General features: G+C 50.5%; 1 protein-coding gene across 6 annotated transcripts in view; it reads right to left on the reverse strand.

Moving 5' to 3' along the window:
• LOC102266692 (neurotrimin) overlaps positions 1–12,065 on the reverse strand; it is a 965,779-nt gene that overhangs the window by 410,610 nt on the left and 543,104 nt on the right. For all 6 annotated transcript variants that reach the window (XM_070365288.1, XM_070365287.1, XM_070365285.1 and 3 more), the window contains exon 2: positions 9,360–9,444. In XM_070365288.1, the coding sequence (XP_070221389.1) occupies positions 9,360–9,444 (85 nt within the window). The remainder of the gene's footprint in view (positions 1–9,359; positions 9,445–12,065) is intronic.

The following is a 12,065-nucleotide window of genomic DNA, read 5'->3' on the forward strand; positions in this document are numbered from 1 at the left end:
ATGCAATCTCAGGGCTTCAAAGCTGGAAGAGCTTAATCTCTCTGCCCCACTTAAGTGTCATCCCTACCCTGCTTTGCCAGCTGACTCCAATGGACCTGTCATGGAAGAATCAGTCTTCCATGGTAAAAAGGCACAAATCCTAAATCTGTACATCAACTCCTGACCCCACTATTTGTGCCAGGTAACCTGTGTCAGGTAGGTTGGACAGAAAGGAGATCCAACCAGTTCATCCTAAAGGAAATCAGTCCTGAATATTCATTGGAAGGACTGATGCTGAAGCTGAAACTCCAATACTTTGGCCACCTGCTGATGCGAAGAACAGACTCATTGGAAAAGACCCTGATGCTGGGAAAGATTGAAGGCAGGAGAAGGGGATTACAGAGGATGAGATGGTTAGATGGTATCACCAACTCAATGGCCATAAGTCTGAGTAAACTCCAGGAGTTGGTAATGGACAGGGAGGCCTGGTGTGCTGCAGTCCATGGGGTTGCAGAAGCAGACACGAATGAGCAACTGAACTGAACTGGGCTCCAAAGATCCTTTAGCATAATTTTCTGTTTTTGGTAGGAAATTCATCTTGAGAGCCATGAACTGTCATAACTTGCTATCCAAGAATCTGTGATGAAAAATAAAGACCTTTCTCCTCACTCCATCTCTGATATAAAATAGCTCAAGAAAGTATGTGAACAGAAGATTCCTAGGATCTAAGCAGATGTGTAGGAGAAACATCCAGAGAAGTATGAGCTGGATGAAGAGGCATTCTTCTCCTCATAGATCTTCCAGAAGCCAGCTGTAGTTCATCCACCAAAGTGTGGGCAGTGTTTAAACTGCAATAGGTTTTAATGAAAATTGCAACATGTGTTACTATTATGTATATGCATACATTCATATACTTATATGCTTATACACACACACACGCACACACGCACACACACACACACACACACACACACACACACAGAAAGAGAGCTATAATTCTAGACTAAACTTTGTATACATTATTTCATTTTAACCCAAAACAACCCTTTGAGGTAGGAAGTGGCTATCTTCCTTATACAGAAGAATTTGTAAAAACAGCCCAAGATGACACAGAGAAAGTCAGACTTAGCAGTCCCAGGCCATGTTCTCTCTGGCACACCACTCCTGCAGGAATATGAATTAGAAAGATCTTGTCTTGTGAAGAGCTTTTTCTCCTTCAATTGCACTCCCTTTAAACACTCCTACTGTTTCCTCCCTGCCTTTGGTTCCCACCTGTGACTTGAACTTGCATCTTAACCCCAACTAATTCTTCCTTTCCTAAAAATATTATCACTTGATCATTTAAAAGATGTTAATGGTATTATTGATTCCTTATAGCAGGATTCTATCAACCTGCTCCTGAAGAAGCAAAATAATCTCAAAGAATGCAAGAATAACGTTACATTTTACCCTTCAGTGGAGACTCTGAACTTAAAGAAATATGATGTTCATATTACTTAAAATTTTTTCAAGTTTCCCCAGGAGAGACGCCAATGGCCCTATTTCTAATACAACAAAGAAGGGCATTAATAGGTTGAGCTGTTACCTATTCACCTCCAATGCCTGGGCAGCCAGACAGACTGGCTTGTGGAGTCCTCACAGACTCATGTTTCCATTGAAATGTGTTCAATGTGAACTCTCTGTGAGAGAGCCCAAGACTGCTAATATCTGAAGCAAAAGGCTGGTGGAAGAACCTGGAATAAAATTCTTACTCTGAACAATCTATGGAGATTTTATTTTTCTCTGATGAGAAGGGACCTCTAGAGGCCAGCTGGGTCATTCCTTATGCCTCCAGGTCACACCAAACGTTACACAACCCCATGATGCCACAGACCACACGAAACCTTACACATTCCCTCATGCCACAGACCACACCAAAACTTACACACTCCATCATGCCATAGACCACACCAAACCTTACACACTCCCATGAAGCCACAGACCACACCAAACCTTACACACTCCATCATGCCACAGATCACACCAAGCCTTACACACTCCATCACGCCACAGACCACACCAAACCTTACACATTCCCATGAAGCCACAGACCACACCAAACCTTACACACTCCATCATGCCACAGATCACACCAAGCCTTACACACTCCATCACGCCACAGACCACACCAAACCTTACACATTCCCATGAAGCCACAGACCACGCCAAAACTTACACACTCCATCATGCCACAGATCACACCAAGCCTTACACACTCCATCACGCCACAGACCACACCAAACCTTACACATTCCCATGAAGCCACAGACCACACCAAAACTTACACACTCCATCATGCCACAGACCACACCAAACCTTACACACTCCATCATGCCACAGACCACACCAAACTGTATACGCCCCCCATACCCAATTCCTAAAACACTTTCAAAAAGGGGGTTCTTGTGCCCAGGACAAAGAAGAACAAAAAATGCACTTGGTTTCTGGGAGGAGATGAAACTAACGACAAAGAAAAGAAACAGAATGAGGAAAGTCCTTTGTTACAAAAAGAGAAGGAGCCTAGAAAACAGACAAAACCTGTCCAAGTCCCAGCCCCTGTCTCCATCTGACCGTGTGGAAATGGCTGGGAAACGGCTCTCTCTGCCTTCCAGTCCTTTGCCTTCCTGATGTGTAAAACTGGAATGATAACTGGCTCTGGCTCATGGAGCAGCTCCGAGTGTTCAGTACGTCTCTACTGGTAGGGTGCTCAGCGCCTGCCTGACACATTGTCCCACAGAGTCGCAGGCAGAGCTGATACAGGCCAAGAATGCTGACTTTAGTGGCCGAGGGAAGAAGCAGTTAGGAGAGAGCTTGGTGGTAAACGCTGGCCAGGTCCGTCGGCGGCATCCCAGGTGGCGTGAGGCCTGTGCACTTAGTAGTACAAGCTGACCTTGTCTCAGGCACACAGGTAAGCAAGGGCTCCCAGTGTGTGACGCAGTGTGGGCTGGGGGTCAGCTCCTCCTCACTCTGCAGGAAGCCTCTTTGTGTGAGCTGATGTCACCAGTCTCACTATCTGGAAAAGTAGATGGCTGAACCCCCTGGTCTCTGCCATTCTTTCTCAAAAGAAAAGAGAAGCATTTCTGCAAACCACCTAATCTTATAGGTGAGGAGTCCCTGAGAAACAGGCTGTCGCTCTGCACCTTCTTCGGGCTCTCCTATGAACTCACATGTCCTTTTCCTTCTGTCCAGCATTTGGCTGGGTTTTCAGCTTTCCCATTTTAGTTTTTGGCTCCTTAACAGGCTGAGTGTGCTTCCAGGAGCCTCTCTCCACAGTCCCATCTGTCCAGGCTCTTCTGAGCCTCGGTCCCCCAGCAGGATGCCTGGCGAAGTGAGTGCACAGAGGTCCATCCTGGGAGGGGCCAGGGCAGCACCCGCTTCCCAAGTGGCATTGCTGTTCTGCAGGAGTTAACTCAGAAGCATCGAATCAATAGTTACCCGACCAGACACCATAGTTACCCGACCAGACACCCACTGACAGCAGACTCCAAACAGACAGAAAGAAGGATGGGCAGAGAGGCGCCTCTCTGTGCCCCTCTTTATCTTGAAAATGCTCATTTCCCTGAGATCTACCTAAGGCTGAGTACATCCTCAGAGAGCAGCAGCTCTTCAAAAGCTTAAGGACTGGGCAGGAAAGTGACCTGGCAGAAACATAGCATGTGTCATGGGCGCGGTTATGAAATAGCAGACAATTGACACAGACCATCTGCGATCTGGACAGAAGGACACCAGTTCAATGACTTCTGTGTAGCTGTGCCCTCCTCAAGAGCACCCTCATGCCCAACACAGCACGACCCAGACAGAAATGACACTGAGCCAGGAACACACCCAGGCCCAGGACAACTCTGGACAACTGAGGACAGAGGGCAGAGAGGGCAAGGAGGAGATGGTGATCTCAGACCCACATGTCTTCCTCCACTCATGCAAGAGCTACATCCTGAGCACCTAGCATCTCCCAGATACTGCATAGGATAAGACAGGAAAAGACAGAGAAGACACCAAGCCTCAAGGAAGTTACAACCTGCTTGGGGAAGACAAACCCACGAGCACATAACCAGACAAACGAATGGAAAAACTGCTCTGAAAATAATCCAGGATGACATGCCAGCCCAAGCCTGGTGGAAGTGCTAGGGAATCACTTTTATCTGGGTGTCAGGCTAGAGGGAGGGAATTCCATCTGAGCTGAGGCCAAAATGATGAACAGCCACCACCGTGGGAAGAGCTGAAAGAGGCGCATCACCACAAAGGGAGCCACACGTGGGAAGGCTCTCTAGCAAGAGTAATCTTTCTGTGTTCAAGAAACAGAAAGAAGGTCAGGGTGTCCACAGCACAGAGAGGGAGGCAAGCCAGGCTTTATTAGCAAAATCCCTGGTCCAAGTCATGCACTAGGAACTAGAAACGGAAACCTGAAAGCGGCATAATTCTGGTTTCAAGAGGCCGCGCAGTAGTTGGAGAGACTCACAGAGGACCCACCAGCTTTGAGAATGAAATGTTAAAGGCTTTCCAAACCTGAGTAACACACGCTTCTTGCAGCAGAAGAGGCCCCTCGGGGTTCCTCAAGTATGGAAATCACATTGTTCTCTGCTATCCCCTGGAACTGTTATATGAAACCCCACTTTCGTCTTGTAAATTTCTCACTTTTTTTCTTTTAAATAAAACGTCCTGCAGTGGCAAAGCCTCGAGTCTAGGGACAGGACAGAAAGTATAGTTCAGCTCTGATACCCACTTACCAGATCTCACCCAAGGAGACAACTGACTTCACCAGTTGCCTCATTTGGGGAATCTATGAAAACGTGACATGCATTCATCAAAGTTGTCAAGTGACATGGTGACATTTAGTGATAGTCTAATTAATGAGAGCCACACAGCTGATATCTCAGGCTCCCCTGATCCCATCAGAGCAGCACAGTCACGTCCACTGGGAGGAAGATACTGTTCTCTGACCACAGGCAGACCACCCACCCACCCATTAATGGACACAACGTCCTCCACAGTTGATGACCTCTTCGACCTCTGCGCCCACAGCCCAGCCTTGTGAGTTGGACCCAAGGTCCTGGGTGAGAAGCTTCAGCCTCAAGCCTTTCCACACCCAACATCCAGCTCACGCCCTTCAAGTAAGAACCATTCCACACATCTTGGCTGGACCACAGTTGTATGGAGACTGGGTGATATTCTGTTTTGTTTTGTTTTTAGCCATCTCATCTGTTCAATGGACATCTGGGGGCACATGGCGCTCCGGACACAACAAATAGGACCCCTGCTTCCAAGAGCTCGCTGCCCCCCAACCACAAGGAGAGGGAAAAGGGAGATGAATGCCACTGCAAGACAGGGCAAGAGAGAAAATGAGTGGGGAGACACCAACCACTTGAGAAGAGTCATCAGGGGAGCACAGGACGAGCTGGGGAAAGCTGGTCCTGCAAAGTCAAGGACTCGGCATTCCAGCTGGGCCACTCACTAACGTGTGATCTTAGGTAAACTCCCCTCTCTGCGTCTCAGCATCTTCATCTATAAAACGGAGACGCATGTGTGTGTGCTAAAGTCACTTCAATCACGTCTGACTCTTTGTGGCCCCATGGACTGTAGCCGACCAGGCTCCTCTGTCCATGGAAATCTCCAGGCAAGAATACTGGAGTGGGTTGCCTTGCCCACCTCCAGGAGACCTTCCTGACTCAGGAATCGAACACACGTCTCTTACGTCTCCTGTATTAGCGGATTCTTTACAACTAGCACTGCCACTTGGGAAGCCCAAAATGGAGACTTTGGGCTTGTAATTTGAGATGTAATAGATTATTAGATCTATTTCAGAGAGTTGGATTCATTGCGAATAACTGACCAGTAACTGATAGTACTATGCATTTATTTTGGAGAAGGAAATGGCAACCCACTCCAGTATTCTTGCCTGGAGAATCCCATAGACAGAAGAGTCTGGCAGGCTATGGTTCAGAGAGTTGGACATGACTGAAGCGACATGCATGCATCTATTTAACATTATTACTACTGCTGCATAATCTGGCTTCCAAATCTCCTAGCTGTGACCCTTAATCAAATGATATAAACTCTCCAAGCCTCAGTTTTAGCATCTGTAAAATGGGGATGATCATGGCACCTACAATCAGAGGGGTGGCATTAGGGTTAAATGTTTATGTTATGAGTTTGGTGATAGGTGAGACAGTATATAAAACACTTAGAATACTCCTTCAGACATAGTGAGCACCCAAGAAACTTAGGTTCATATTATTATTATTATTTCACAGTCTATTGTATGAAACCTCACTCTTTTGTAAAAATATGCATACAGACTATTGGCAGGAGGGCAGAAGGAGTGGGAGACTGCAAATTGTCTGTAATTCTATTCAGACTGTGGATGCCATACTAGGTGAAAGGTCTCCTGGTTCTTCCACAAGGATCATTAGAGCTAATTGGAGGAAATAAAACCTCCTAAAAAGTTCCCTTACATTAGAATCTGCTGCTGAAGCATGCATTCTTTGGGGACTGCAAAAGATCCTCAAAAAAAAAAAAAACGAAACTGGTGAGAACAAAGCAGAATAATATGAAATTAGAGCAAAAAGTCCTCTGCTGGTTGAGGAGAAAACTACAAGCGTAAACCTCATGGTCACCCAGGGTGATTTGGGGAGGGTGGCTCCCCTGGCAGGGCTGGGGTGGTCAGGGCCAGCCTGACTGGGGTGGGTAGTTTGGTGACATGTTGAATCAAGAAATAAGGAAGGGAGGAAAGAAGGAAGGAGGGAAAGGGAGGGAGGACAAAAGAAAGAAGAGACCAACATACACACAATAAAACCCAAAGGAAAATAACCCAGAGCCCTGAACCACTACAGTGTTGCAACCTGCAATCAGGTTACGTGCAAATTTCGCAATTTCTGAGCAAACAAAATACATTCTGAGATTTCCTACTTGCTTCTCTGCACAGAGAATCTCAAGAGGCCAAGCCCATGTTTGAGGGCTTAAGGGCTTCTCCACGGAAGTGCACCCCACCATGGTGGCCCTTCCTCGTCCAGTGAGGGAGGGCGTGTGGAGGACCAAGCTCGTCCTACAGAGATTCAAGCACCCCCGTTCCCTGAGGCCCAGCTCACATCCCCACCCAGGCCCGCGGCCAGTGGGCTGGCATCAGACAGATCCCCGTTCCTCTAACCCCCGCCCTGGAGGGCTCCCTCCACTGGGAGGGTCTCTCTGCTGCGTGATGGGAAGACAGTCAGCCCCAGGGGCTGCCTAAGTGTCAGGGGGTGCTCCAGGAGGGCCTCTGCGCCAGAGCTGGGCTGTGGAAGCCCCACAGTATCCCACTTCTTCCATCTACAACCAGTCAAGACCAGTGAGTCCAAACACACGTCAAAATGCAAACAAACGTGAGAGCAAGAGAGAGACGGAGAGAAAGGCCCAGAGAAAGCCAGCAAGAGGCACGGTAGTGAAGACAAAGAGAGAGAAGCCAGCAGGTACACGATCATGCGATTTTTCAAGAGGAGCTGCTCCTACCCAGGCCTGGCCCCGGGCGGAGCATATGCTGGCGGGGTCCTGATTCTCCTGAGCCTGGGGGCTGCCTGCCGAAGACCACACCCCGGCCCACCCATATCCCCTCACTGTTCCTATACTATGGGAGCTACTGTCTGCAAGACCCCTTGGTCTTGCTTCTTTATCTCCTAATGTCTACAGAGCTGACTACCTTCCACCTTCTTGAAAGTACCATTCCATTCATGTCTACAGTGTTCTCCGGTACGACTGTCTCTGTCTTGTCTCCTGGGGGCTACACCTTGCAGCCAAAGGTTGGGGGACAAAGGGCACATGCAGAGGACACTACATGCCATTCACTATATTGCTTCAGAGGCTTGTTTTTGTGTTTCTTTCTAAACAGTCTGAGATCAGGACACATTTGAAGCGTCCACAAAATCCTTTACAAAGCAGACACACAGCTATTTCGGGTATGAGGCAGTCAAATCTTTAACCTTTGCTCAAAATCATCCCTAACTCAGGGTTCCGTGGAAGAGGTGGATCCCAGAACCAAAGAAAACCTAGCAATCCTTGGGGGCATGGGTGTTAGCTTGCCAGAGACAAAGGAGCATGGGTGCCTACAGGCTTCGACAGGCCCTTAAATCACACCCCTCCTCCGGCAACATCCTGACAAGTCAGCTTTGTAACCCATGCCCCTTCCTCAACATTTTCTATCCTGTGGGTATTGCCTCATGCATCATCCATAAACCTTAGAAGGACAGTCACAGAAGGGGTAAAACAGTGGCTACCAGCACCAAGGTTGTCTCTCCAAGAATCTTCATGCACAGAGAATGGAATACTGCCACACTACCGTGCAGTCAGCTCAGCGGTGGCCCAGTCTGGGAAACTTTATTTAAGCAAGCACATCATTCTTTCCACGAACCTTCTTAACTTCTACCTCCTGCGGACTCTCATCAAATTCCAGAGCGTAAGATCCCCTCTTACAATCACTGACGTTCTGTGTGGCCCTCCTGTGTGTGGCATGGTTTGTAGACACTGGAAATTGGAGTTAGCATTTCAGGAGGCAGGGTAGAAAGGGAGACAGGCTCATCCTACCTCACACAAAACATAGCCAAGATTCTTCTTCTCTTCTTCCTCCAGCTCCTATCAGCCTGAACCCCAGAAGTCCATCAGGACCCAACTCAACAATGAAATCCCCTTTGCGTTGGGTAGATGAGCTTTGCACACACTGCTGTGGAGGAGAGCACCACTAAGAGAGCAAGTGATATTTTCCAAGGAGAAGTCAGACTCATGTCCATGGCTTCGATCTCAGGGCCATGTTCAGATAGAGAAAGCATGTCCCTCTGGTCACCAGCTCGAGGCTCGAAGGTGCCCCAGGAAAGCCCAGACAGTCAGACCCAGGACAAAACAGCCGCTCGACCAGAGTATGGGAGCTGGCTGGCAACTTCCCATGGCATGGGCAGAGTGATGGCATTCACAGGAAGCCAGACCCGACCTCTGGGACTCATTAACTTCAGAGAAGACTGCTCACGCTGAGCCCCAGCCAGGCCCCCAATCACCACACCACCAGCTTCAGGCAACAGACAGCGCTCAGGACCCTGGTCCATATCAGAGACCCCCTGGCCCAGCGCCCCTCCTGCTTACCAAGTCCTGAGCCAAGGAGGCCAGGTTTGGGAAACAGCTCATCTCTGGAACCGCTGAACGTTTCCCCATGACCACCACCTTTCCAGGCAGAACACCCAGCTCAGCCATGAAGTGGGCAGCCCAGCGAAGCAGCGAAGCCTCCCTGCAGCAGCTCCACGGTACGCACCTGCACCCCGAGCGCTCTCCCCCCACGTCCCCTCCACAAATCACTGTCGATTCAGAGAGGGATGGCGGCTCCCTACCTGAGGGTGGCGCTCTCCCCCTGCCGGACCGTCACGTTGTCCATCGCCTTGGGGAAGGTGGCATCTCCGCTGCGCACGGGCACTCCTGTGGGTACAAGGAACAGCAGCCTGAGAGACACGACCACGAGGCACTTCCAGGGCAGGAACAGGGACCCACAGACCCCCATCCTCGACAGCCACAACTTCCCAGAACTCCGGCGGCGGCTCGGCACACGCCCCCCAGGCGCGCACAGGAAGTGGGTGGGGTGGGGGAGCGAGCACGGGGACCCGGAGGCGCGGGCTGGAGAAAAAGCGCGCAGACTCCTCCAAATCGGGTGTTCCTCCCCAAATCGAGCCTCAGCGCTCCAGCCTCGGAGAAGCGGTTTCCACGGAGGACATCCAAAGGGGGCTGCCTCTGTGCTGCTTGGCCGAGAAGGTGGCCGAGAGAGGAGAAGCGCCAGACAGGTGCGAAGGTGCGGGCACGTCTCAGGAGCCCCTTCCTTGCGTTAATAGTTCAGGCATGGCACTTGGGAGAGGAGTAAGCACTTTGGTACTAGAAGGGGACAGGGGTGGGTTGGATCCGGCCACCCAGAGATGATCTGAATTCCTCAGTTCCAACAAGGGCAGGTCCAATACTTTCTTTGTAAGTTTCGGAAGAAGGATGGCCAGCAGATAAGTCTGTAACAATAGCAGAGCCTAAAAGTGGAGCACGCAGAAGGCGCAGGGGTGAGCCAGCAGGAGAGGGAGGCTACGCCGGGCTTCGTGCGATCCGGACGGAGGTTGCTGCGGCAGCCGCCTCGGTCAACTTCCTCCGAGCCCAAATGCGCGCTGCAGCCGCCGCGATGCGGCCGGTCTAGCCTGGGCGGTCTCTGCGGCGGCGGCCCTTCGCTCGCTCGCTCGCTCGCTCGCTCGCTCGCTCGCTCGCTGGGCAAGGCGAGGAGCTGCCGGCCCTGGAGCCGTGCGGACGCCAAGCTCAGCGGCCGCCCCCGGCCTCCGCGCCGCCGGCCTCCCGGGAGCAGCCCCGACGCGCGCGGGCCCCGACCGCCGGGGTTGTCATGGCAGCAGCTCCATCACTGACCGCCGCTCTCCGCGGTGCCGGCGCCGAGCGAGCGGGCGGACCGCGCGCATCCCTGCGGGCGGCGGGCGCGGGGCGCGGGGCGCGGGCGCCCACCTTAACCCCCGCCGCGCCGCGCTGCGGCCGTGCACGAGCCGGGGCGAGGAATTTAACCATTTCCCCCCTTGAGGAGCTGTCATTTCCAAATTAAGAAGAAAGGCAAAGTTACCAAGCGGTCTTAATAAGCCCGAGACATCTTAATAAGGGTCACAAACTAATTAACTAGGAAAGGAAAACCCTGAAGCATGCACGTGTGCACGTTTAAAATTATCAGATTAATTCATTAGCGTTTAGAGTAAATTTAAAGTGTTGGGAGGATGTTCTAGAATAATTCCATTTATTATTCAATAGTCAACGCCCACCCCACCAACAGCCGCCCCCCCCCGCCCCCCCGCCAAAAGCTCCTTCAAACATCATTCTAAATAGAGATCTTCCATGTATAAAACCACTGCAAAATCACAGAAGCCTCTTAGCGTGCGAATCTGGCAAAACCACATCAAAATGTTGGTCAAGTTCCGACACTGACTTACATTCTCTATTCTTGTTCTGTCGACATGAAAAGATGCTGGCCCTGCAGAGTGCTCATTTCAGATGAATGAGTGTGAGCCCCTGGCATTACTGATACCGAAGATTCCCAAGTGCCCAGGGCTTCACACTCTTGCAGAGCTGGTTTCATCTTAAGAGGTGTGTTTCTCAAATTCTTGAAACTCAGGGGGAAGCTGCACTGGCCTCAGTTCCTGTCACTTCTCCTCTCTGGCTGCTGTGTGCCCACCTTTGTATGTTTCCTCTTACTTCAGCTCTGACGGAATGTGGCTCCTTCCCTCCTAGGCCAGGTTCCTGAGCAAGGGGGGAGCCCCGAGCTGCACACAGCCCACCCTGCATGCTAACACCAACATGATTCTCTGCTTGGGGACTCCTGTCTGAGCTCCCTGCACTGACCCAGATTCTCCCTGGGGAAAGAGAAGAGGCAGTGTGGCTTTGTTTTTCCCCTGGACTTTCTCCCAAATCCAACCAGGAGGCTTTTTTTTTTAACAACTGTTAAAAAGCAACAATAACAACAAAAAATGTGTTCTTCCCAGAGTCATCCAGCCACCACCAAAAAGAAACTGAATTATTCCAACTAAGTCACTGTCATGTAAGGGTCCTGGTGCCATAAAGTCCGTGTATCTTTCAACCAATCATCCCAGGTACGTGTAGATAACACGTGTGTGAATGATGCACAAGCATTTCACTCCTCATACCCCGTGCCCACAACTGCCCTGGGTTGGAAGGGATGGAGGTGGGTGTGCAGATGTGGAAGCCAAACAAGGTAACAAAGAAAGACTGAGAAGGTATGGCTTCCTCTTTTAACAGGTAATCAGAAAGTGTGCATGCGTGCATGCTCAGTCGCTTCAGTCATGTCTGACTCTTTGCAACCCCATGGACTGTAGCCATCCAGGTCCCTCTGTCCACAGGATTCCCCAGGCTAGAATACTGGAGTGGGTTGGTCATGCCCTCCTGCAGGGGATCTTCCCAACCCAGGGATGGACCCCGGGTCTGCTACATTGCAGATAGATTCTTCACCCACTGAGTCACCTGGGAAGCCCCCAGAAAATGTACTACCAGGTAAAGTT

Source organism: Bos mutus, chromosome 29, assembly GCF_027580195.1.
Source record: "Bos mutus isolate GX-2022 chromosome 29, NWIPB_WYAK_1.1, whole genome shotgun sequence".
Taxonomy (NCBI): domain Eukaryota; kingdom Metazoa; phylum Chordata; class Mammalia; order Artiodactyla; family Bovidae; genus Bos; species Bos mutus.